The sequence below is a fragment of the Phyllostomus hastatus genome, unplaced genomic scaffold (genome assembly GCF_019186645.2).
Source record: "Phyllostomus hastatus isolate PE091 unplaced genomic scaffold, TTU_PhHast_1.1 phas_contig_468, whole genome shotgun sequence".
In the NCBI taxonomy this organism is placed as follows: Eukaryota; Metazoa; Chordata; class Mammalia; order Chiroptera; family Phyllostomidae; genus Phyllostomus; species Phyllostomus hastatus.
Window position 1 is genome coordinate 2,190,696 of NW_025333884.1, and position 26,861 is coordinate 2,217,556.

The following is a 26,861-nucleotide window of genomic DNA, read 5'->3' on the forward strand; positions in this document are numbered from 1 at the left end:
CACTCCTAATTTACAGTTGATGAAGGAGGAAAGGAGGCATAGAGAAAACCACGGAGGTTTCCTAAAGATCACTATCAATGACAGCTGTAGAGCCCTGGCAACCTAATGCCAAAGCGTCCCTTCCATCAGAAAAACAACAGGTTCAAGGCCCGCTGTTAGACCTGGGAGTCAGGCCTCAGTTTCCCGACTTGCTCCATGTATAGGGCGCGAATGCCTCTAAGAAGGCCTTAGTTGGCACCCCAGAGCAGTGGCCAGCAGCGCCCGCCCCTCCGAAGCGCCCAACCTCCTCTTCCCGGCCGGCCCCGCCCCCGAGAACACGTGACGCGTGGGGGTTTTCCCGTTCCCCTTGCGTGACGTCACGACGGGGTGAGAGCCAATGGACGCGCAGGCCGGCAGCGCCGGGGAATTCCGCTGCCCCGCCCCCGCCCGCCGCTCGCCCGGCCCGGCCCGCCGCCCCCCGCAGCCCCGGGCGCCGCGCGTCCTGCCCGGCCTGCGGCCCCAGCCCCTGCGCCGCTCGCCAGACCCGCGATCGTCCGCCAGACCGTGCTGCCTGGCTGCCCGGCCTAACCGTGTGTGTGTTTTGGTCTGGGCCGGCCTCCGGGTCGTCAGTCCCCACTGGTCGGGCCATGCCGAGTCGTCGCGTCGCCAGACAGTCCGCTACGCCGGAGCTGGCGGCCTTAGGTAAGCAGGGCCGGGGTTTAGGAGAGGAGTCTGGGACGGGATTGGTGATGAGAGGGTTCTGGGGGTCTCTACAAGAGTCCAGGGGTTTTGTGGGGAGAGTGTGAGGGTTCGGGGCACACTGTATTAGAGGGAAGGAAGGAGGCAGAGGATAGTGACGGGGTCTGGCCCAAGGTAAGAGAGAGGCGTCCCACTACAGAGTGAGGAGGGGGCGGGGCCTGACCCTGAGGCAAAGAAGGGGGCGGGACGACTCCCAAAGGGGAGAGGCGGGGCCTAACTCGGAGAAGGAAGAGCGAGACCGGCTCCTGAGGACTGGGGGCGGGGTCAGACTCTGAGAGGGGGCGGAGGGGGCGGGGCCAGGCTCTGAGAGGATAAAAAGGAGGGGCTTGTTTCACAGAAGGGGCGGTGCCTGACCCTGAGAGAGAGAAGAGGGCGGGGCCTAGCTAAAGGAGGAAGCAGGGTCCTATTCAGAGTAAGGGGCGGGGCCTAGGGGAAAGCCGTAGACGAGGGCAGACTCCCACAGGGCAAAGGAAGGGGTCTGACTAGTGGAAAGAAGAAGGGGTCCTGTTTGGAAAGAGAGGGAAGGGCCTGACTCTGAGAAGAAACAGTGGGTGGGGCTTTCTTCGGAGAGTAGTTGCAGGGTCTGAGAAGGGAGAGGAAGACGGGCTTGACACTGAAAAAGTGGAGGGGTAGTATCTGACCCCGAGAGAAGGAAGGGAGCCGTGGTTTGGCTCACCGAGACTGAGAAGGATTTCTCTAGGCCCTACTGTAAGGGAGAAAAGGAGCGCGGCCAGAGTGTGATGAAAGGGTGAGATGAATGACAGAAACTAAGGCACCTATTCACGAGTTTGGGAAGGAGTCAAGGCCAGACTCTGGGTGAGAGGTGAGGAAGGGACGGGTCAGGAGAGGAAGAGGGTGGGGCTTGAGAAATTCTGTAGGATCTCCATCACCTCCTCAGACTCGCCTTCCTCCCTGCAGGGTCCCCGGACCTCTCCTCACTCTCTCTGGCCGTTTCCAGGACCACGGGTGAGCAGCCTTCCACTGTACCCGCCCACCTGCACACTCAGGACAGGGGAGGGGGGAATCCATTGGGCACGCCTTTGTCTGGGGGTTTCAGCGAGGTCCACCACAGCTTTCCTGGACGGTGTCCTTCCCTGTTCGTCTAGATGGGAGCTCCAGAGGCCCCTACCTCCCAGGTGATTAGGAGCTAGACAGGTAAAACTGAGTACCTATTCACACCCTAAGAGGAGTCCTCCGTGGAGATTCACATGGTAGTGCAGAGGGTAATAATCGCCATCATGGGCTCTGTAAAACCCACCCCTAACTGTGGGAATGCCTGCAAGTCACTTCCCCTCTCTGGGCCTCAGTGTTCCTCATCTGTAATATGGGCATAATATCAATGCCTCCTCCTTTTAGGAGGATGGACAGGATTCAATGAGCTGATACAGCTAAACTTTCAAAGCTGTGACTGACATACAGTAAAGGTTCAATAAGCATTAACTGTTAGTGGTGTAATAATACTAACATTATTATTATTATTATTAGACAGTCTGTAACAGTGGTTCTTGAACCTTTGTATGTATCAATGTCACCCTGAGACCATGTTTAAATAGATATTTGGGCCTCACCTCCAGAGTTTCTGATTCAGTACGTCTAGGATGGCTTTTGAGAGTTTATATTTTCAGCAAGTTCCTAAGAGATGCTGAGAACCACTAGCTTATAAGGTCCCTTAGCTTGTGCCATCAAAAATGCAGTGCTGCCCAAGGAAATACAGAATCATGGCCAAATGAAACATCCTCTCTCTTATTAAAATGCTGAGTTTTGGAGGCAAGGAAGGGTCCTGACACCATGGAAACTCTGTGGCCCCTAGTGGGCTGGGTCTGAGCCTCTCTCTGGAGATAGAGTCTTGGGATGGACCCCAGGAATGCTGGCCTGGCTGTGGGGGGATGCTCTGCGGGTTCTCTAACAGATCTGTGACTCTGGTGGTGCTGAATGGTGGGAGATGGCAGTGGGGACAGATTCTGGGCAGGAACAAGGCTGAGAGTCTTCTGCCTGAGACCTAGATCTTTGGTTTCAAGTGAGAGTAATTTCTGATGTCATCCCTTCAATAAATATTTATTGAGTTCCTGTTCTGTACCTGGCCCTGTGCTGGGCATTGCTGGGGACTCGGCAGTGACTGAAACGGCCTTGGCTCTGCCCTCATGGGATCCCTGCCTAGATGTGAAGACAGACACATAAACAATAAACTAAATGTGGGATTGTAAAGTGTGATAAAGGTTACAAAGAAGTCTTGGGGTCCATGCTATCTCGTAGCAGGCTGAGGATGGGAGAACCCCTGAGCTAGAGTGGGAGGGAGAATTTCCCTCATTTTGATGGGACAGACACATACTGTGGCCTGGGTATACAGTGGGGCAGACACGGTCCCTACTCTGTGCTGTTCAGAGTCTACAGACATGAATCCCTGTCACATAAGGTCATGCCAGATCCTAAAGAGTTCTATGTAAATGATAAAATAAAGGCACTGGACTGTGAGTGACTCCAGTGGGGGTCCTGGGGGCTGTCTTAGGTACAGTGGTCAGGGAAGACCTGTCTAGAGGATGACATTTGGGTAGGGACTTGGAAGAAGAGGAGGAGGTTGTGCACAGAACTGGAAGAAGAGTGTTCTGGCGTGGAGCAGCCCGTGCAGAGGCCCTGAAGCAGGGAAGACACAGCTGGCTTCCTGCTCTCGGGTTTGCTCAAGTGTGGCTGATCCTGGCTGCCCCTGGGTGGCAGCAAGTCCGTACGGGACGCGGGGGGTGCAGGGTGTTATTTTAGCTGAGTCCTGAATAAGGGGAGGGAGTTCCCAACATTTCCTGGCTGAAAAAGGATTTTTAGATAACAATATCATCTAAGCTTTGTGGAGGGCCTGAAGTGGTCAGACTCTGTGCTAAGCAGTTTCCCTGTGCAATCCTAAATCCTCACACTAATGCCCAAAGTAGGAGCTCAGACCTCGTATTATAGAGGAGGAGGCTCAGCAAGGTTAAGTGACTCATCCTGGCCCACACAGTCTGTGAGTGACAGCTGGCATTCAAGCCAATGTCTCTGTGACTCTGCACTCCATGATCTGAAACCGTGTTTTTCAATATCCCCATTTTATAGACATACCAACCGACGCCTAGCGATGGCAGGTGACTTACCCAGTCTATGAAACAGTGGCTTCCAACACCTCTTTTAGTAGCAGCCAGCATTGTATAGCACCTACTAGTGTGGCAGTTCTAAGTGCTTCCCATGTAGTATTGGCTCATTTAATTTTCACAACAGCCCGGTGAGGCAGGCATTATGATTGTGTCCATTTTATAGATGAGGAAAACAAGGCATGGACATTAAGTCAGGGGCTCAAGGCCACACAGCCAGTGAGTAGCAGAGCCAGAACTTGAACTGAGGCAGTTCAACGCTCTGGCTGTTGTTGCCTGGAGCCTCAGTTTCCCTTTGCAGCTTAGGAGCTCCTTGAGGGCTCAGACAAAGTCTTAGTCATCTTTGGGTCCCCAGGTCATCCAGCACAGATGCCTGAGGTTTTTCCAAGTTGAAGTGACTTGTGGTTGTCTTGCCGGTGATCTACAGCGTGTCCCTTGCTCTCTCCCAGCCTCACTGTCCTGGCCCCATCTACCAAGCCGGGGTGTCTTCCCCACCCTGCTGACCTCACGAACTGAATAAGATAAGGGGTGCAGGAATACTGCTTTCCAAGGACCAAAGGTCTGGCTGCCAGAAGCCGCTCCCTGAGAGTGGAGGGGGAGGACAGGTCTGGCACGGGGGCTGGCGGGTGTCTGAGACCAGGGGCTGGGGCTGGTAGCGCTGGGGGAGGCGCCTGGCCCTGGCCTGCCGGCCTGCCTCACTCTGTGCCTCCAGGCTCACCTGCTCCCTCTGGGGTTCCCCTTGTCTTGTCTGTGGATTGAAGGGAGGCTGGTTTCGGTTTCCCCACTGCCGCTTCCAGGGCTGAGCTTTCCTGAGGAGGTGATAAGGATTGCCCAGCATTACTGTCACTCCCCCTCAGGAAGTGGAGGTGAAGCCGGGACAGCAGGTGGGCACTACTAGGAGACTGGCCTATGATGCAGAGCAGGTTTGCAGAGCAGGCTTTGCATCATAGTCTGGAGGAGGAGAAACTGGCTCCTGGGAATCCTCAGACACAAGCCCGTGACCTCTGGGGGCCTGGGATGGGCTATAGGGAAGGAACATCCCTACATTTTGTTTAGAATATTGGGTGTCCATTTTTCCCCTGGTGATAAGATCCTTGGTTTTTCCTTGAATTCCCAACAACACTTTATAATCCTGGCCTAAATGTTTTATTTTTAGGAGACATTTGAGGGGGCCCTGACCCTAGGGCCCCAACATTGGGGGCTAAAGGGAAGGTAGCCCAGGAAGGGTAGATGGGGATTGGGGTTTAGCAGCCCTGGGAGGTAGAGCCCAGGTTCCCAGCATGGGGGGAGGGGAGGGTACCAGGAGGGGATGAGGTTGGAAAATGTCTTAAAAATGAAAGTTTTGACCACTTAACTGGACCTCACCCTTCTCTTTCTTTTTCTCTTCCTTCCACAGATGAATTGGGTGAGTATCACAGGGCAAGTCTGGGGGAAACTGAGGGTTCCAAATGAGCACAGACAGGGAGCTTGGTCTTCCTTGTTGAGGTGTTGAGGGGAGGGTCACAGTGTGGGGACCTGGCCCACAACCCAGCCATATGCCCTGACTGGGAATCAAACCGGCGGCCCTTTGGTTCGCAGGCCAGTGCTCAAACCACTGAACTGCTCAAGCCAGGGCTGGTGTCATTACTATTATTCATCCCTTCAGTGAATTGTACTGAGTACCTGCCACGTGCCAGGCTGTTGTAGGCACTGGGTATTCATTCAGTCACGGACCAAAGTGCCCTTAGGGAGCTGACACCCCAGTGGGGGAGACAGTAGGAAAAGGAGCAAATGAACAAGATCAAGCTCGACTGGTCTAAGGGCTGTGAAGGAGTTAAACAGGTAGAGGGAGAGATGGCCAAGAAGACATCAGGTCGGGCCGTTCTGAAGAGGTGACATTTGAGCTCAGACTGGAGGACCGGGAGGAGCTAGAAGGGGTTGACAGGTTAGGGTTGGGGGGGGTGGGGCATGAAATAGGCAGATGGGGGTGGGGGGAGCATGTACACCACTCTGCAGAGAGTCAGGCTTGGTGGTGCAAAGAACAGGAAAAAGACTGGATCAGGGTGAGAGGGGGTGGCATGGGGGGCGGTGGCAGGACAGCAGGGGCCAGTCCACACAAGACTCTGTGCCCACACCAGGAGCGTGGGACTTTGTTTTTGTTTTTTTCTGAGATGCATGGAGTTTGGAGAGGGCTTTATATGAACAGGGTGTTGACTTTGATTCTGAGGGAGAGGGAAGCCACAGGAAGCTTCTGACAGACCGGGAACAGGTGGGACAGAAGATCTCTCTGGCTGTGTGCGGGGGACAGACTGGGGGAACAGGAGGGGTGGTTCAGAATGGAGACAGGGAGGGTGGGCCAGGGTGGAGGCAGTGGGATGGAGAGAATTGCCGTGGAAGCAGAAGTCCATGGGTGGGACTTGCTCATGTGGGATCGTTGCGCAACTAGCACAGATAGGCACCCTCGCAGCTTGAGCACTTGGTGGGAGGTGGTGGACGTGAGGATGCAGGGGAAGGAGAAACCAGGCCGCCCCGCCCACCTTTGGGCTTCTGGATTCAAGAATTAGGGAGTGCTAGAGGGGGCTGTTGGCAAGAAGGACGGCAGGTTCTTGTGTGTTTGGCGCTGGGGCCCCTACATTCGGCCCGCAAGAAATGTCCAGAAGAAATGAATGGGTTGGAAAAGGAGGGAGAGAAACGGGCCTGGGAGGTCGTCAAACCTTTTCTTTTATAATTGGCATCACCCCGGTTTCTGCTTCTCCCGCAGAGATCATCGATGAGTACATCAAGGAGAACGGCTTCGGCCTGGAGGGGGCGCCGCCGGGCCCGGGCGAGGGGCTGACGCGTCTGGTGTCTCGAGGGGCGGCCTCCCTGAGCACCGTCACCCTGGGCCCCGCCGCGCCCCCGGCCCCGCCGCCGCCCTGGGGCTGCCCCCTGGGCCGGCTTGGGCCTCCGGCCCCGGGCTCCGGGCCGCGGCCGCACCTGGTCATCACCGAGCAGCCCAAGCAGCGCGGCATGCGCTTCCGCTACGAGTGCGAGGGCCGCTCTGCCGGCAGCATCCTCGGGGAGAGCAGCACCGAGGCCAGCAAGACGCTGCCCGCCATCGAGGTGGGGCCCGGGGCTGTGGGGCTCGCGCTTCCCCGCCCCAAGATTCACATGCGTGTATTGATGCGTGTGTGGGATGGTGGTTATTATTATCGCTGTTGCTGTGGTTGGAGCCAGAAACCCTATCACCTGGCTCCAAATTCAAAAGGGCGTTCAGAGAAAGAAAAGCCTTCCCTCAAAGGCCGGGTAGCCTCCTGGTTCACAAACGAGACCTCAAGAATCAGAGTGCCTGGGTTCAAATCCCCGGTCATTCATTTGCTAGCTGTGCGGCCTTGGGCAGATTACTCAGTCCCTTTGTGTCTCAGTTTCCTCCTCTACAAAACGGGATAGTAATAATAACCATCCAGCTGGGGTTGTTGGGAAGAGTGAAGGAGTTCATTGCACAGGCGAAGGACCTCCATTTGGTAAGTAAGTGCTCAGCAGGGTTGAGCTGCTAGTGTTACCATTGTCACCGTTGCCCTTAGGCTGGCGTTCCATTTCCAGGGATTTCTGGTGTAGCTGTGTCCGCCCCTAGGCGGGCAGAGGTCTGTACACGGTGATCCGCTGCCGCCCTGTTTGTGTGAGAATTGGAAACCTCAGTGTGCATCAGTAAGGGACTGATAAACTAATCAGCAAACATCTACGCGTCAGAATTCTGTACTGATGTAACGCGTATCTGCATACGTGCGCAGATAAATAGTGCTACCTACAGTTAATCCAGAAAAAGTTTTAAATGAAGACTCCCTTAGGCGCTGATGTGGAAGTATCTCCCAGATATATTAATAATATCCTCCCCAGTCTGAGGCACAGAACCCCACATAGGGTATTATACTATCTTTTGTGTTCAAAGAGGGAAAAATAAGATTTTTATGTTTGTATTTGCAAATACATGCATAAAGAAACTGGAAGGAAAAACACAAATTAATAGAGGTAATTACTTTTGGGGTGCAGTGCTGAATGGATGAGGTGCCGGTAATGTTTTTTAACAGTTAACTATTCTGCTTTAAGTATTTGAATCGTACGACATAGTTCAAAATGTTCAAAAATACAAAGATTTATTTTCACTTAACAGAATTTAAATTAAGTTCGAATGAACAGCAGTCTCCCCAGAACCTGTAGGCTGGCTTTCCCCTAGAGGGAACCACTGTTAGCAGCGTCTCCCGCGTCCTTCCGGGAGTACGTCCTGACCACACAGGTGCATGCATACCTGCGAGTGTGCCGTCTCCTGCCTCCTACCTAGCGGGGAGCATGACCTTGGCCCACAGCTGGTTCTGGACTTACCAGCTAGTTCAATGCAGGATATTTTGATTTTGCAATGGTGTGGAAGCGATGTGCATGATATATTGCTTGAGCGGTTCCACACTTTATTATAAAATAGGCGTTGTGTTAGATGGTTTTGCCCAGCTGCACACTAATGTACGTGTTCTGAGCGCGGTGGAGATAGGCCAGGTGAAACCGTAATGCACAGTAGGTGCATTGAGTGCATTAGCGACCTAACGATATTTTCAACTTAAATGGGATGTTGATCAGGATGTGACCCCATTGTAAGTAGAGGAGCATCCATACACATATGCTGTTCTGGTGCAGGTTTTTTTTGTTTTTTTACTTAACAGGAGATCTTGGAGCTCGGCTCCCATCAGCATGTGTAAAGCTGCGTTATGCTGTGCCCCATGGTATCCCGTTGTGCGGGTGCGTGGGAATTTCTTGTGCAGCCTCCTATTGGTGGGCACTGGGGTTGTTTCCAGGCTCCCGCTGTGTATTGTAAGTGGGGCTGCGGAGCAGGACACGGTCCACCTATTCTTTCCTTCCCATGTGTCACTCGCATAATTTCTGGAAGTGGAATTTCGGTCAAAGGTATTTGATGGATATCGCCAAATTGCCCTCCCCAGGGATTGTATGTATGACTGTTTTTCCCAGTGGTGTCTGAGGCCTGGTTCCTTGCTCTTCCCCAGCACAGCATCTTTGTGAGCTTCTGGATCTTTGTCCAAGTGTTTATCGACCCTCGATTGTGTGCTAACCGTTCCACTCACCCCAGGTCCCAGCCCCAGCTCCTCCCTGACCTCCAGCTTCCTTCCCAGTCACCAGCGCTCAGTCTCCTCCAAATCCGCCCCAGCAAGGCAGCCAGAGGACACCTGTCAAATTGCTCCTCTCCCCCTTCACAATCCTCCCTAGTCTCCCCAGTGCCCAAGCTCCTTCCTGGGCCCCCAAGACCTTTCATGGGCTGGCTCCTGCTGCCCATTCCCACACATCCTCTCCTACTTGCTACCTTCCAGCCACCAGACCTTTGCACATGCTGTTCCTTCTACCTGGAGTACTTTCCTCCTGCAGCCCGGTCACCTCCTACTCACCCATGCCCACCCCAGGGACGCCTTTCCTGACAGCCCCCTGCCCCCTAACAGGCCTGAGCTTCCTCAGGTGAGGTCTCCTGCCTCTCTGTCCCTCTCTCTCTCTCTCTCTCTCCTTCAATGGGGTTTGTACTCATGGGGTTTTTTTGCTTTTCTTTAAAGATTTCATTTTTTTAGTTTTAGAGAAAAGGAAGGAGAGAAACATCAATGTGTGGTTGCCTCTTGTGCATCCCCAACTGGGGACCTGGCCTGCAGTCCAGGCCTGTGTCCTGACTGGGAGTCAGTCCTGTGACCCTTTGGTTTTCAGGCCGGCACTCAATCCACTCAGCCACACCAGCCAGGGTCATGGGTTTAGTTGGGTGATTAGCAGAGTAACCCTGTCCTTCTCCACAAGTTGGGATCTTAGGGTCAGACAGACAAGGGTTTGAGTCCTGGCTCTGCCACTACCAGCTGTGTGATTGTGGCCAATGCTTCTCTTGGCCTTGGTTCCTCACCGGTAAAATGGGGACGAAGCTCCTGCAAACTAGATGCTCCAAGGACACCAGGGAGATGGCCCAGCGCTGGCCTGCTGCCCCCTTTACACAGCTGGGTGGTTGTAGTTGTTATCTGATGAAAGCAGCCTGCGGTCTGCCAGACTTTCTAGTTAGAAGAACAATTTCCTGTGAAATGTGTATTCCCAGCCCCGGGTTTTCGGGAACTGGGTCGGCGTGGAGCACCGAGGGCCACTCAGAACATAGCCCCTGATTGATCTGTAAGCCTTTTGTCTGTTTTCCTAATTTGCTAGGGCATTTTTTCAACTTTATGTCTCAACTTGTTCTCTTTTTATTTTTAAGAGATTTTACTTATTTATTTTAGAGACAGGGGAAGAGAGGGAGAAAGAGAGGGAGAGGAGCATCGATATGCAAGAGAAACACCCATTGGTTGCCTCTCCTGCACACCGTAACCAGGGCAAACCCACCACACAGGCCTGTACCCTGACTGGGCATTGAGCTGGAGACCTTTTGCTCTGTGGGACAGCGCGAGACCCGCTGAGCCACACCAGCCCGGGCGGGCTCCACGTGTCCTTCTGAAAAACTTTAAACCTACATAAAATTGACAAGAATCGCACGATGAGCGCCCACCTGTCTGCCTTTTGCCACATGTGGTTTCTGTCTCTCCCCCTTTACGCAGACGTGTCTGGAGGGAGATTTGAAAGCGAGTCTGGGATACGACAGCACTCCGCCCCACACATTTCGGCGTGTATCTCTCAGAAGTGAGGCATTTTCCTACGAGCAGGACCTGTAGGATCGCCACAGCATTAGCACTCTAGAAACTTAATATCACACAAAGATGATATTATCTAATAATAAGTCCACATTCTGACTGCCCCACTTGTTCCCACATAGCCTTTACAGCTCTTGTTTGTTGTTTGCTTCTTTTTCATCACCAGTCCAGGACCACACGCTGCATGTACCAGGTCCTGCTGTGGTCCGAACATCTGTGTGTCCTGCCCCCAAATCCATGTGTGTCTTTTTTTGAAATATTTTATTATTTATTTATATTTTTAGAGAGAGGGAAAGGGAAGGAGAAAGAGGGAGAGAAATATCAATGTGTGGTTGCTTCTCCCATCCCCCCTACTGGGGACCCAGCCTACAACCCAGGCATGTGCCCTGACTGGGAGTTGAACTAGTGACCTTTTGGTTCACAGGCTGGAACTCAATCCACTGAGCTACACTGGCCAGGCCATGTGTGTCTTTCACCGCAGTCTGTTTCTGTGCTTCAGGACATGGTCCATCTGTGGAAGATAGGAGAGGCGTTTTGTTCAATGCCCCACGTCCCGGGATTGTTGTCTGTTTCCGGATTACATCAGGTTATTCGTTTTGGCGGGAGCCCCCAGCAGTGAGGCTGTGGCTCTCAGTGTGTTCTGTCAAAGGGACAGTGGCGGTTTGTCTCACTGTTATCGGTGAGCAGTGGTGCTGAGTCACAGCCTGTGGTAAGGTGAGGTATCAGTCTGTTTGGGTTGGGCCACCATCACAAAGTACCGAAGACCCGGGGGCTTGAACAGCAGAAAGGTATTCCTCACCGTTCTGGAAGTTGCAAGTTCGAGACTGAATTGTCAGCAGGGTTGGTTTCTTCAGGGGCCTCTCTCCTGGGCTTGGCTTGCAGACAGCTGCCTTCTCACCGTGTCCTCCATGGTCTTTCCTTGTCACACTTGTCTGGTGTCAGTGCGTGTCTGGATGGCCTCTTTTTTTATTAAAGATTTTTATTTATTTATTTTTAGAGGGAGGGGAGGAGAGGGAGAAAGAAAGGGAGAGAAATATCAATGTGTGGTTGGCTCTCGCGCATACCCGGCCAGGGACCAGACCTGCAACCCAGGCATGTGCCCTGATACTGGGAATCGAACCGGTGACCCTTAGGTTTGCAGGCTAGCGCTCAATCCATTGAGCTAGACCAGCCCGGGCCAGATGCCCTCTTATAAGGAGGCCAGGCAGATTGGATAAGGGCCTACCCCAACAGTCTCTTTAACTGATTCACTTCTTTAAAGGCTCTCCCTCCAAATATTGTCACATTTAGAGGTCCTGGGGCTTAGGGACTTAAATATGAGTTGGCAGGGACACAATTCAGCTCTTTTCAGGTAGTGACTGCCAGATCCCTCCTTTGTAAAGGTATAGCTTTCCCTTTGTAATTATAAATTAAATCTATCTGTGGGGTGGGTGATACTTGTAGGCTGTGTTTTCCCCAGCTGTTTTTTTTTCCCCCCAGGGAGAGAGGAAGTATGGGTGGGGAGAGAGAAACATTGATCAGTTACCTCTCGCACATGCCCCAAATGAGGATCAAATTCATAACCTAGTTATGTGCTCTGGCTGGGAATCGAACCCTCAGCCTTTTGGTGTACCGGACGTAGCTCCAACCAACCCCCCAGCTTTTTAATTCTAAGTCTTTGCAGGCAACTCTCTTGGTTTGGTGGTGGTTTTGACTTCAGAGAGTTAGAACAGTAAATGCCTAACAATAGGGCATGACCTGTTTCAGGGTTTTTATCCCTGTCCCTCAGAAGAGGAAACTGAGGTTCAGAGAGGGTGAGTTACTTGCTCAGGGGCACACAACAAGTTCACTCTAGTAATTACTGACATTTAATAAGTGCTCCTGCATGCCAGGTTCTTAGTGATACCCACCTCACAGCTGAGGACAGAGAGGCTTCCGTGCAGACGGCCAGTGGCAGAGCCTCTTCGGCACCAGGTCTGACCCACTCCAGGGCCCCATGCTTTACCCACGGTCTTGTGTGACGTCTCAGAGATGGAAGGCTTTCAGCCCTGCGGTCTTCATGAGTCCCGAGACTGTTCCCCTGATCTCTGGAGAATCTCCTAATGTTACAGCAGGAAGCTGGTGAAATGAATGGGTTTTTTTAAAGATTTTCTTTATTTACATTTTTAGAGAGAGGGGAAAGGAGGGAGAAAGAGAAGGTGAGAAACATGATGGATTGCCTCTCGCACACGCCTAACTGGGGCTCTGGCCCACAACCCAGGCATGTGCCTTGACTGGGAATGGAACCGGCGATCTTTCAGTTTGCAGGCTGACACTGAGTCCACTGAGCCACCCCAGCCAGAGCTAAATGAGTGGTTTTAGTCCTACCTGACGCAATGAAATGTATTGACAATATTACCCATCTCTACTCATAAGCACACCCAGAGCCCATAATTCCCTGACATTAGAATGAAGGAGAAATAAAAGGAAAATAGTGGAGCATATATCAGCACATTTTACCTCAGTATATAAATGCTCGGGCACAGCCCCAGGGAAGTAATGAAGGTGGCCATTGCTTTGACCTCATGAATGCAGTGTCCACGAACGCAGCCTGACCCAGCCTGGTGGACTCAGTGACGTAAAATTCAGTGTGTTTTAATATCATGGGAAAAATATTATATATGTAAAGCAGTGCTAGGTTCTGGGGTCTGATAATTTTCAACAGGTTTCCCACTGACATGAAAAACCTGCTGGGAGGTTCCGCAGTCTTGCAAGACTTTTGTGGGACTGTCCCTGGTTTCCCAGCTGTGCAGCGCCTCTGGCCCTGTCTACTGCCTCTGGTGGTGCCCATCACAGTGTCAACCAAAATCACCCCAATACCCCAGATGTTCGCTAGAGGGCAGTATTACCCCGCTGAACCTCACTGCTTTATTGTATTTTACAGGCCCCAGCTTTAAGCGTGAGGAGCAGGCTTAGAGGGTCTTTTCTTTTCTTTCTTTCTTTTTTTTTTTTTAAATCCTTACCTGAGGATAGGTTTATTGATTTCAGAAAGGGAGGACAGGATGCAGGGAAGAAAGGGAGAGAGAAGCATCAATGTGAGAGAGAAACACCGATCAGTTGTTTCCCATACGTGCCCCAGCTGGGGATGGCACGCACAACCTAGGGATGTGCCCTGACCAGCGATTGAACCCTCAGCTTTTGGTGTAGGGGACAGTGCTCCAACCAAATGAGCCCTCCAGCCAGGGCTAGAGGGTCTTTGATGCCAGCAGAGCCCAGTGCGGGGGCAACCTAAGAAACCTCGTGGATCCGGGCCCCTGGTTTAAAGGGGTTGGTTTCTATCTACGGCCACTTGAGGCTGCTGAACAGAAATTCAGCCCTTTTGTGGTAACTTCCTTTTTAAAAAGGGAATCTGGAAATCTAGAATAATGTGATGTCTCACACTTTTTCAATGTAGACTCCCAAGTTTTTTCCAACTTTTTACTTACAATTTTTTGAAAATCTTTTAAAAATTTTTTAAAGGTTTCTTTTTCCCCAAGATTTTATTTATTTATTTTTAGACAGAGGAGAAGGGAGGGAGGAGGAGAGGGAGAGAAACATCAACGTGTGGTTGCCTTTCACATACCCCCAACTGGAGACCTGGCCTGCAACCCAGGCATGTGCCCTGACTGGGAATTGAACCAGTGACACTTGGTTCTCAGGCCCACACTCATCCACTGAGCTACACCAGCCAGGGTGATTTTTAAAAAGGTTTTATTGAGGTATAATTGATATACAAAAAGTTGCTCTGATGGTAGACATTTGAATGAGTTTTGATGAAAAGGTGTAATCTGCAGAAAAATTAAGAGAATAGTAGAGTGGACCCCAGTGACCCTTCACCTACATTCACCAGCTGGCATTTTGGCTGTGCCCATGGCTCTCTCTCCACACAGACAGATGCACGTTGTTCTCTTGCCGAACCACCTGTGAGTTGTAGAAGTCACGTTAGGTCATTTCTAGGTGCTCCAGCCTTCAAAGTGCATCTTCTAAGAATGGGCTCCTACCCGGCTACAATATTGTTACTACCCCAAAGGACTTTGGCTCCCCCTGGTGGCCAGAAAGGATACCACACCCCCTAGAAAACTACCAGTATTCCCAACAGAATCTCACATAGGGTCCAGACTTAAATGTCTCAGTTGTCCCCAAAATGTATTTTGTGGTTGTTTCTTTTCCCTCAATCCAGGATCCGATCAGGGATCATATGAAGCATTTGGTGGTCATGCCTTTTTAGTGTCTCTCCTTTTGAAAAAATTCAGTTATAAGTTCTATTTTATCTTTACAAATAGCTTAATAAAAAGTTTTTAAATTTAATTTTGGTTATTAAACTAAAATTAATTTAATAGAGTAACCTTGAATATACTAAATTTATATTAACTTTACACATTAAGTTGTATTTTATCTTACTGCCTATGTTAAGTTCTACTCTTAAGTATACAGGTTGATAAATTCTTGCAAACATGTACACTGTGGAGCTATCAGCCAGATCAAAATACATTTGTTTTTCTTTAATCCCAAATATGACGTCCATCTTTGTATCCACTTTCACGACACTGACATTTTTGAGCTGGTGACCCACATTTTGGGTTTTCGGGTGTTTCCTCACCATTAGATGCACTTCTGGAGGGGCTGTCACAGCTGTGATGTGGTGTCCTTTCTGGACACCAGGGGGAGCCAGAGTCACTTGGGGCCAGTGCGGGTGATGCCAACCCAGATTACCTGGCTCAGGTGGGGCTGCCAGTTCCCTCCACTGCAAGGGAGCCTTTCTCCCCTGTCACAGGATGTTATCTGTGGACAGTACCTGGAGACCCTGTGTGCTTCCCATTGTTAAAAGTCTGAGTGGCCAAAGAAAGCACATCTGTGGGCAGCTATCCTGTTAGGGGTCCCCCGGGGCCCCCCGCTGGAAGTCTCAGCTTTAGAATCTCAGAGTGGTCTTAAGCAAACACCTTTCCATCATCCTGCGGGGAGAGGGGCAGGGAGCTACCCAGGAAGGCCCCAGGGAGTTTGGATGGGTGCAGGTACCTACACTGGGACCCCCGCCCCAAAGAGCACCTGTCTTCCTGCAGCTCCGGGACTGTGGAGGGCTGCGGGAGGTGGAGGTGACCGCCTGCCTGGTGTGGAAGGACTGGCCTCACCGAGTGCACCCCCACAGCCTCGTGGGGAAAGACTGCACCGACGGCGTCTGCAGGGTGCGGCTCCGGCCTCACGTCAGCCCCCGGCACAGGTATCCAACCCTGACCCCTGACCCCTGACCCTTGGTCATGGAGATTCTGAGGATCTCGCAGGGACGCCTTAGGTCAAGGGGCAGCTTAGCCAGACTTTCGCTATTGCATTTCCTAGATGGGGAAACAGTCCTGGTGGCAGTGGAGGGTCTTCCCTAGGCCTGGAGCCCTGCCCCACACACTCCCATACGCTATGTTTACCCCGTATTGCAGAGGAGGAAACTGAGGCTCTGAGAGGTGTCAGGGTGCGGACAGCCAATGGCTGAGCTGGGATCTGACCCCAGACCTGACCTAACTGCAAGGCCCATTCTTTCTCTCTCTTTATGATTTATATGTTTCTACTCTAAATAATTAAAAGGGTTAGAAAGGGTGTGCAGTGAAAAATAAATTTCCTTCCTTCTTGTTCTTCTAGGTACCAGTGCCCTATCCTGTAGACAATTAAAAAATATGCTATGCGTAGAAATGTTTTTTCTCTCCTTATAAATAGTAGCAGACACTGGCACCTCATTTGGGTGTTCTGGGACATCTGGAGATCATCTCTATTAGGACATTTAGAGTTGCCCTATCCCTTTTATTGGCTGCATAGTATTCCAGCATGTGGGCACACACAGTGACTTGAACGGGTCCTCTATTAATGTGCACCTACGCTGGTCTCAATCCCTTGTGGTTCTTCTTGAGGACAATTTTTTTTTTAAGATCTTATTTTTTTAGAGAAAGGGGAAGGGAGGAAGAGAGGGAGAGAAACACCCATGTGTGGTTGCCTTTTGTGCACCCCCTACTGGGGACCTGGCTGGCAACCCAGGCATGTGCCCTGACTGGGAATCAAGCCTGGGACCCTTTGGTTTGCAGGCCTGTGCTCAATCCACTGAGCCACACCAGGCAGGGCTCAAGGACATATTCTAAGTGTGTACATGTGTATTTTCAGTGATCTATACATTTAGTGAGAGCAGGGATTTTTGTCTCTTTTGTCCCCTGCTATGTCCCCCAGCACCTAGCACATGCCTGGCACACAGTAGGTGCTCGGGAAATATGTGTACAATGAATGAATACTTCCAGGTTGGCCTCTAACGTGTAATTAATTGCTGGAGCACTTTATAGCCCCAGCTGCCGTGGGCGACAGTGCCTGATTCTCTACAGCCTCACCTGTGGAGGGGTATTATCAAATGTGTTGATCTTTGTTGTTTGGACGAGTTTCTAAAAATTGGCATTGCATTGGTGTTTCATTTTCAGTTTTCTTATAAATGAGGTTGGCCAGTGTTGTCATATAGTAAAGATAAGGGGCACTCCTGGGTTCTCTCAAGAGAACCTTGATACCCCTGGAGGGTTTGAACCCCCGACCCATGCCCCATGGCTGGGACCCCTGGGCCCGGGGCGCCTCAGCCCGAGACCACGAGCCCCAAGACAGGGAGCAATTTTTGGATCCCTCCTGGGAGTTAGGGCTACGCCCGCCTCCTCGGACAACCTCCCTTCCCCCCACGCAGCTTCAACAACCTGGGCATCCAGTGTGTGAGGAAGAAGGAGATCGAGGCTGCTATTGAGCGGAAAATCCAGCTCGGCATCGACCCCTACAATGGTGAGCCCAAACCCCAAGCCCCGTGTCCTCCTATCCCCTCACCTTCCCCCGGCCCCACCACCTCCTCCAGTCCTTCTTTACCCGCTGGCCCCACCCTAACCCTTCCTTCCTCTTTCCCACAGCTGGCTCCCTGAAGAACCATCAGGAGGTGGACATGAACGTCGTGAGGATCTGCTTCCAGGCCTCTTACAGGGACCAGCAGGGACAGATACGCCAGATGGACCCCGTGCTCTCCGAGCCTGTCTATGACAAGAGTGAGTCCAGGGTGTGGTGTCCACAGCATTGTCCTGAGCCATAGGTACCAAACAGCCCCACATGCAAAGACATGAGCCAACAGGGAGTTCTTTTCTTTTAAATTAAAAATATGTATTTTTAAAGATTTTATTTATTTATTTAGAGAGAGGGGAAGGTAGGAAGAAAGAAAAGGAGAGAAACATCGATGAGAGAGAGAAACAATGACCAGTTGCCTTTCACACATGCCCCAAGCCCCAACCAGGGACCAGGCCCACCCTAGGCATGTGCCCTGACGGGGAATCGAACCAACAACCTTTTGCTTTGTGATATGACACCCACTAACTGAGCCATGCTGGCTAGGGCAGTTTTTTATGTTTGTATGTCTCAGTTAATGAAGTGTGTTCCTATGGATTCAGCTGTTTGGCAGTATAGGGGCACTGGTTCAGCAGCTCCGTGAGTCTTTGTGCTTTTCCCTCATGGTCATGAGCTAGCTGCCACAGCTCTAGATATCACATCTGTATTCTAGGCATTAGGGGCAGTGTCACCCTGTATGGTGAGCAAGCTGTACACTGCCCAATTCTGGGGTCAGCATTTACTATGTAGCTTATGGAAACAAGATCTCCTAGTATTGTAGAATGTACAACCTGTACAACTGTACTACGCTATCTTAGGGAAGAGGCAGCATGAGTAATAATATTTGCCTCTTTGACAGAGAAAATAATATATTCCCCAGAATCCCCGTGGTAGACTTTGATTATGTCCCATTGGCCAGACTTGGTCCCATGGTTGCAATGGAGTCTGGGAAAGGAAGTATTTAGGTTTTCGTCTTCTACAGGAGGGTGCAGTCATGGAAGAGGGGATTGGGAATGGCTGGTAGGTTTTAGCCAGCCTACAGAATGCCACAGGAGTCAGAATGGGGAAGGATATTAATTCAGTCAGGTGTTTATGGCTGCAAGTGATAGAATCCCAACTCAAACCAGCCAAAGGAGGGGAAAAAAAGATTCTGTAGCAGGCTGACAGCTCTGGTGGGGAGCGGGGTGGTGGAGGGATTGAGCAAAAAAGAAAAAGAACTCATGGACATGGACAACAGTGTGGTGGTGGGGGCAGGGGTTAGTGGAGGTGGAAGAGGGTATAAGGGGGATAAATGGTAATGGGAAAAATATAATTTAAAAAAGGGAAAAGAAAATTTGAACAAATAGGACTACATCAAACTAAAAAATTTTTGCATAGCAATGACCCTCAACAATAACAAAAGAGAAAATGTTTCATTAACTAAAACCTGGAAGTAGAGCAGTGCGTGCTTCAGGTATGGTTGCATCCAGGTCCTCAGAGGTGCCAATTACAGTCCGTCTTTCCTGTCTCTGCTGTGGGCCTCCTCCACGTTAGAGTCATGCTTGGCGGTGCCCTCCTGTGGGGGCGAGATGACTATGTGCAGCTCCAGGCTTAGTCCTACCCGCTTGGCACCTCTCCCCCACTCCCCAAGACTGCTACTCTTACCCAGGAATTTTGCTCAGAATCTTAGGGCTGTCTCTCATTGGCCTGGTTTGGGTCATATGCTCCTCTCTGACCAATCCGCTGTGGCCAGAAGGATGCAATTTTCAATTGGCCAGGTCTGGCGCACATGCTCACTGCCAAGCCGGGGGTGGGCTCAGCCTTACCCAATCCCCGTGATGGAGATGCAGGGGCGGTCCCTCCAGGGAAAATTGGGGCCCGTTAACAGAAGGGCCAGGACTGGGAGATAGGCAAAACAACAGGTGTCCACAGCAGATTGCAGGCCATTAACCTCACCTAAGAATTGTCTCTGATGTCTGACCCCCACCAACTCTCCTTGAGGTCAGGGTCTCCATCTTGATCAGACGCTCATTAGACCTCCGCATGGAAGACTTGTAATTGTTGATTCATCTCTTGTTTGAGCAGCTTATTTCACCACCTGGACCATGAGTTCCGGGAGGGTCAGTTGCCCTGGTTTCTCTATTTCCCATCTACCCACAGCCCAGGGTGGGCACCCACAGGGTACCTGCTCAGGGTTCGATGACTGAATTCCTGTTTTTTCTTACATACCTCTTCCTTATGCTCCTTCCCAGAGTCCACAAACACGTCTGAGCTGCGGATCTGCCGGATTAACAAGGAGAGCGGGCCGTGCACGGGTGGTGAGGAGCTCTACCTGTTGTGCGACAAGGTGCAGAAAGGTGAGGGACCTGGGGCAGCGAGCGGGTGGAGGGGGTTCTGGTGGCTTGCCGGGCTGGCCAGGCAGCCCAGGAGAGTGAGAGGGCGAGGAGGAGATGGCTCGCCAGGCTGTGGGGCGGAGGGATCCAGGACTCTGGTTTTGGAGTCAGACGCGGCAGATTGGTTCAATCGCTTACCGAGTCACTCACCTATTCACGTACAGAGACCGAGGGCCGTCTGTGCTTTCCCGGTAGGTGCCAGGCAGCCCTCCCCACCACGTCCTCACTGTCTGAGAGACTCTGGTACAAAAACCGTGGAGTCAGTTCTTTGGATACATACCCAGGAGTGGAAGTTTTTTATTTATTGATTTTAAAGAGAGAAAGTGAGAGAGGCAAACATTGAGTTGCTGTTCTGTGTATTTATGCATTCCTTGGTTGATTGGTTCTTAGGAAAAATTGTTTAAGATTTTATTTATTTATTTTTAGAGAGGGAAAGGGAGTGAGAAAGAGAGGGAAACATAGATGTATGGTTGCCTTTCCTGCGCCCCCTACTGGGGCCTGGCCCACAAACCGGACATGTGCCCTGACTGGCAATCAAACCGAGGACCTTTTGGTTCGCAGACTTGCGCTCAATCCGCTGAGCCACTACAGCCAGGGCGTTCTTAGGAAATTTTTGAATGAATGAGCAGATGTTTATTGGGTGGCTCCTGCGTGCTGCCTCTGTGCTGGGCAGTGCTGGGACATGGCGGTGGCAGAGGAAGGCCCCCACTGGGCCCTTACAGGGCACTCAGCTCCATGGGAAGTAGGGAAAGAGATACAAATTACTGACGTGAGTAATGCTGAGAGGGAAAAAGACAACGTGCTGAGATTGAACAAGAGGAAGACTAAATGTGGTCTAGGCATCTGGGAAGGCTTCCCAGAGGAGGTGACATTTGAGCTGAGATCTGAGGAAAGCCAAGGAGATTGTTAGCGACCTAGAAGTTGGGACCAGGCCAGAGAAACCATTCCAGGTATGAGTGGATCACCAAAGGCAGGTACATGAGTCCTGCTGTGTTATTTACTCACTAGCCAATCAGGTGCCTTCCCCACCTGAGCCGTGTTTCCTCACAGAGTGAGTCACTGGCAGGGTGACGTGGGATCCCAACTATCCAAGATGCGCACTACAAAGAGTGAGCCTTTACTGAGGGTTTTCTGAGTGCCAGGCCTGGAGTTAGTACTTCGCATAATTCTAACAGGAACACTCAAATTTAACATAGACTGAGCACCTATTATATATACTAAGCCCTCATCTAAACCCCTTACCTGGAGTGATTTGTTTAATCCTCTTAGAACCCTGTGAAATAAGTACTATGATTTTCCCTTTGTTAGGGTGGAAACTAGGCCTAGAGATATGAGAAAACCTCCCCAAGCCCTAGCAGAGCTCGTGGTGAAGGGCTCTAGCTTGCCTGGATTCCCAGCTTGGCTCCACCACTTGCGTGCTGTGGGACCTTGGATAAGTGACTTGACTTCCCCGTACCTTACCTTCATCCTCTATGTAATGGAGCTTCTAAAGGTAGCTTCTTCATAGGGTGGTTGTGACTTAGAGGCAATCTGTGTGTGCCCGGCACAAATAAAGCCTCAGTATGTGGTATCCATGTGATGAGAGAGGCAATGCAATAAGACAAGAAAAAGAATAGCAGGCAGAGTAGCCCCTGAATCCTGACTGTTCCCCACTGGCTATGTGACCGCAGGTATGTCTCTTAACCCCTCTAAGCCTCAGTTTCCCCAACTTTAAAGTGGGCATGTAGAAAAGAGTTAACATAGCCTATCTGAGAGTGTTGTCCTTTGGAAGGCCTTCCTCCAAGGTTGGCCCCTGGGGGGACTCGGGAAGTTATATTCTGAGAGGACCCCCCCAGATTCCTTGAGTGATAAGAGTGGCTCACCGTGCCTACACCATTTGTATGAGCAATGTGGTTTGTGTGGACCACCTACTTGCCTTCTGGGAGTCTGGCATTTTGGTTCATGTCAGACAGACGGTGCTTAGGTGACCAGCCTTCAGTAAAAACCCTGGACTCTGGCCCTGGCTGGTGTGGCTCAGTGGATTTAGCACTGGCCTGTAAATCAAGAGGTTGCTGGTTCGATTCCCAGTCAGGGCACATCCCTGGGTTGCATGCCAGGTCCCCAGTAGGGGGCGCATGAGAGGCAACCACACATTGATGTTTCTCTCCCTCTCGTTCTCCTTCCCTTCTAGTCTCTTTAAAAATAAGTAAGTAAAATCTTAAAAACAAAAACAAAAGGAAAACCCCTGGATTCTTGAGTCTCTAAGGAGCTCCCTGATAGACAGCATTTTGTGTGTGTGTGTGGTAACATTTTGTTACTGGGGCCATTGGCGTGTCCTGTGTGACTCCACTGGGAGAGAACTCTGGGAAGCTTGCGCCTGGTTTCCTCTGGACTCTGTGGCAGCCGCCTTCTGTTCCTGACGCTGCTTGATATCTTCTTGCTGTAATAAACCATAGCCGTGAGTCCAGGCTGTATGCTGAATCCTGTGAGTCCCCCTCATTGAATCACTGAGTCTGACACAGTGGGAATATTAATTCTACCTGCCCTTTGGGTTGTTAAAAGGATTAAATGAGATAATGCATATAAGAAAATTCATAGTGACTGACACATAGTACTTGCTTGACAGAAGGTTAGCTACCACAATGGCAAGTTTTATTCTTAGGGATGTTAACACTGATCTTGGGGGAGACTGAGTGAGTTGGGGCTCCAATGGGCCAGTGTCCTTGCTCAGCTGACGTCCCGGCTTTCCCTCAGAGGACATAGCAGTGGTGTTCAGCAGCGCCTCCTGGGAAGGCCGAGCTGACTTCTCCCAGGCCGATGTGCACCGCCAGATCGCCATTGTGTTCAAGACACCGCCCTACGAGGACCTGGAGATCATGGAGCCCGTGACAGTCAATGTCTTCCTGCAGCGGCTCACCGACGGGGTCTGCAGCGAGCCGCTGCCCTTCACCTACCTGCCTCGAGACCAAGGTAACTGCAGCGACCCAGACCAGGAGACCAGGAGCCTGGAGACCAGGTCTCGCACGACCCTGGAGATTAGGTCTTTGGCTTTGCTTGGGGCAACTCAGAGGGGTGAGGGGAAGAGGCAGAAGTAAAATGCAGGCTCAGAGCTGTGCAGACTGGGGTTCGAATCCTGGCTCTGCCATTTACAGGCTGTGTGACCTTGGCCTCTTAGAGTCTAGCTCTGCCCCTGTGCAAAATGGAAATAAGGATAGTACCTACTTCGTGGGTACTGTTGGGAGAATTGAATCATTCTTCTCCTCGCCACAGCTGCTCATGCCTGGCCCTGTGCTGGGTGGTATTGAGGACACACTGGCGACCAAATAGCCCTAGCACTACCCTCACAAGTCTCAGTCCGATGGAGGGCAGACCCATTCCCGTACGATGACAACAAGAGTGGACAGGATGGGGATGGAATTGCTCAGGGGACTCAGCTTGCCCAGAAGGCACACCTGACTCAGGCTTACGGGTCAAGGAGGGCTCCCTGGAGGAGGGGACAGCTGAGCTGAGGATGGGAGGATGACTAAGTAGTTCTTCAAGGAAGGGGTAGGAGTTGAGGAAGAGTGTTTCAAGTGGCCAGAACAGCAAGCAATGCAAAGGCTCTGAGGCAGGATGGTGCCTGGGGTGTTCCGGGAACAACAGAGACCAGTGTGGCTAGAAGTGTATTTGGGTTTTATTCTGATTAAGATGTGGATGCCTGTTTGCATTGGTTGGCCAAGAACTAGAACAGCTCAACAACTTCTAAGTGGTCTCTAAAATTAATTCTTCGTTGTCTTAATTGATGGATTATTCTGTATATCCCTGGTATTTTCTGAACAGACAGCTACGGTGTAGACAAGAAGCGGAAACGGGGGATGCCTGATGTCCTTGGGGAGCTAAACAGCTCTGGTATGTCCCCTTTGCCCTTTCCTGCCCCTGTCACCAGGTCCCTGGGAGGGGATGACTGTCCCCGCTGTCCTGCCCCCCGCCCGAGGCTGGGGAGAAGAGGCTGTCGGGACCCAGGGACCCTCATCTCTGTCTTTCCTCAGACCCCCATGGCATTGAGAGCAAGCGGCGGAGGAAAAAGCCGGCCTTCCTGGACCACTTCCTGCCCAGCCACGGCTCAGGTGGGTCCTGGCTCGGAGCCAGCCCCTGCCCGCTGTGGTGGGCTCAGGGTGAGCTGCAGCCCTGCTTTTCTGGCCTCTCCTGGCCCCCCAACAGCTCCCACAAGGCCAGTGACACACCTCTTAGCCTGCAACATAAAGTGGGAAGAACAGCCATTCTGGACACAGGCCGGAGGCTCTGGTCTCCGCTGGACCATCCACTTTCTGTGTGATCTTCACCAGGTTGCTCCATCTCTCAGAGCCTCAGACACGTGCCTGAGAAGTCTCACCACATACCTACTTCATTTTAATTTTTTATTTTTGTTGATTTCAGAGAGAGGGGAAAGGCGGGAGAAAGAGAGGGAAAGAAACATCAGTACAAGAGAGAAACATTGATTGGTTGCCTCTTGCATGTGCCCCAGCTGGGGACCAAACCTGCAGCCCAGGCATGTGCCCTGACTGGAAATTGAACCCATGAACTTTCAGTTTTTGGGACGACATCCAGCCAACTGAGCCACACCAGCCAGGGCTCAGTGGCCTTTTAAAAGTTAATATACTTACTTTACAGACACTGTATGACAGGCACCTAGGTGCTTTGTGTGTCTCTTCTCATTTGAACTGCACACTGCAAGGTGGGTGCTGTCATTCCCCCTGCCAGCCCTTGTTTTACTGGTGAAAAACTTGAAGCTCAGAGAGGCAGAGTCTCTTGTCTGAGGTCACACAGTGAGTCTGCGATGGAGCAGGGGGTTGCATCTGGGCATCTGTATAGATTAGTGATGGTGGGTATGAAACAGGTAGCAGGGAGTAGATGGATAAATGGGGATGGTTGTCAGAGCCAGCCACCCTCAAATTCAGAGTCCGCCTCCACCCCAACCACCCTCTGGACTCTTCTGCTGCTGCCTTCATCTCAACTCACACCAGCCTCCAGTTCCCAAGAACTCCTACCCTGTCTGGTTGCCATCAGAGACCTCCCACCTGCTGGCTACTAGCTCCGAGAACACTGTTCCCAACACCCCGCTGCCTCCAGGCATCCAGCTCCCGGCCAGCCGCCAGCCACTCGGCCAGGCCTGGGCCACTCCAGCCAGTCCCACCCTGGAGATTGCAAGCACCACCTGTTGTCCCCACCCAACCACTGCATCTCGACCCCTAGCAACCACCAATCCTAGTGCATTTTACCAATCTTCAATCCCCAATCCCCAAAGCCCCTGCTCATCAGCCACCTGCCATTCATCTACTTCCTCCATCACCCCTATTTCCCAAAGCTCCCCTTTCTCATTCTGGGGGCAAAGCCGCCATGACACTGCAGCCTGATGATTGGACATGTAGCCTCTGAGCCACTGTGTAATCTGTTTGGGCCTCAGTTTACTCATCTGTCAGATGGAGACCCTACCTTGCCGGATTCTTTCTAGAATGTCTTGAGGTCACATCACACAGTGCTTTAGCACAGTGGCTGTGCCCATATGTTAGGAGCTTGTCAGAAATCAGGGACGCCACCTGCATTTGTTATGATCATGCATCTAACTGCATTCACAGCACAACCCAAAATAACAGGGGCTTCAAAAAGACATAGCTTTATTCGCCCTCTTCCGTAAACACAGTCCAGAGGGTGGTCCAGAGGTAGGTGGTGCAGGGATGGTTTGGTGGCTGCATGAGCATGAGAGTTCCAAGCCTTTTTCATCTTCTAGTTTCCATCTCACAATCCAAATGTGTGCTGCAGTTCCTGTCGTCAGGCCCACGTGCTAGCCAGCAGAACTTAGTCACTACCCAATCAGCTGCAAGGGAGTCTGGGAAATAGAGTCCCAGCAGTCCTGTGTCTCTTTCTGAGCTAAGCATAATGAGCCTTTGCTGGTGATGTTTGTCTTGTCTCAAAAAACAGAGGCTCTCTTATAATGACACTTGTCATTTTACCTTTTCAATTTGGGGACTGATGACTTCTCACTTGGGTCTCCCATGGTATGGATATTTCACTTTTTGGGTTGTTTTTATATTTGGTGGGAGGCTCTTGAGCCTCTTTTCCTTGTTCTCGGGGAAAACTTCCCCAGCAGTGCAGGAGCATTGCTTCAACCCCGGTTTTCCTTGGGATTGAAGGCCATGCTGATGATGCATTCAGCATGGGACTGGCTGTTTGAGTTGGAGCCTGGCCAGAAGTTAACACTAAAGCCCACCATGCTTCCTTCTCTTTCTCTCCATCCTGGCAGGCCCATTCCTCCCAGCATCGGCCCTGCTGCCGGACACAGACTTCTTCCCCAGCGCCGTGTCCCTCCCTGGCCTGGAGCCCCCTGGTGGGCCAGACCTCCTGGATGAAAGCTTTCCCTATGAAACCACAACCCCCACGCTCTTCACCATGCTGGACATGCTGCCCCCAGCACCACCACTTGCCAGCGCTGTCACAGGCAACGGGGTGGCAGGGGCCACGGTCGGGGAGCCACCCGGCCCTGAGCCGCTGACACTGGACTCATACCAGGCTCCAGTCCCCGTGGATGGGGGCACTGCCAGCCTTGTGGGCAGCAACATGTTCCCCAACCAGTACCGTGAAGCGGGCTTTGGGGGTGGCCTCCTGTCCCCCGGGCCTGAGGCCACGTAGCCCCCTGGGTGCGGCAGGAGAGGCACTGGGTAGGGAGGGGGGTGGAAGGGGCTGTGCCGACCCAACCAGGGTGGTCAGTACCCCCGTCTCCTTGGGCCACCCTTGCTCAGGTCTCCTTTTGACATCCTCATCCTTCTGATCGGACATCTTCAGCGCTGGCAAGAAGCTCTGCAGCACCAATTTCCCCTGAAGCCATTCTGCAAATGAAAAGTCCAGAGAGGAGAAGGGACTTCGCTCCCGTGCACTCAGTCCCCATAATTGGGGATGCCTTCTCCCGGATGATTCTGAAGAGTGTATATATGGGAGGGGGTGCGGATCCCCCCCATCCTTCCCCATGAACATAGTGGGTGGGTTGTTCACCTTCCCAATAAAAATGACTTCTGAGCCTTAGGAGTCTCGTCTCTTTTAAGCGCAGAGCCCACAGGCTCTATTCTGCTCCACCTCTCCCCGCCCTC

The 26,861-nt window shown here is 51.7% G+C and overlaps 1 protein-coding gene across 1 annotated transcript; it reads left to right on the plus strand.

Annotated features, from left to right (window-relative positions):
- The first annotated feature begins 438 nt into the window (after positions 1-438).
- On the plus strand, positions 439-26,796 carry RELB (RELB proto-oncogene, NF-kB subunit). Its single transcript, XM_045845207.1, has 12 exons — positions 439-681; positions 1,657-1,704; positions 5,248-5,256; positions 6,592-6,932; positions 15,574-15,731; positions 17,211-17,302; positions 17,425-17,556; positions 19,621-19,725; positions 22,495-22,710; positions 23,560-23,628; positions 23,769-23,846; positions 26,021-26,796. Exons 1-12 carry the CDS (start codon positions 627-629, stop codon positions 26,404-26,406), a joined length of 1,689 nt encoding a protein of 562 aa, XP_045701163.1. The 5' UTR covers positions 439-626; the 3' UTR covers positions 26,407-26,796.
- Positions 26,797-26,861: the final 65 nt, after the last annotated feature.

Excerpts from the sequence above, each read along its gene's own strand:
- RELB (XM_045845207.1), top strand. The coding sequence starts at position 627 with ATGCCGAGTCGTCGCGTCGCCAGACAGTCCGCTACGCCGGAGCTGGCG. Across the intron at positions 19,726-22,494 it reads GTGCGACAAGGTGCAGAAAG|AGGACATAGCAGTGGTGTTC; the intron begins GTGAGGGACCTG and ends GCTTTCCCTCAG. Across the intron at positions 23,847-26,020 it reads CCTGCCCAGCCACGGCTCAG|GCCCATTCCTCCCAGCATCG; the intron begins GTGGGTCCTGGC and ends CCATCCTGGCAG.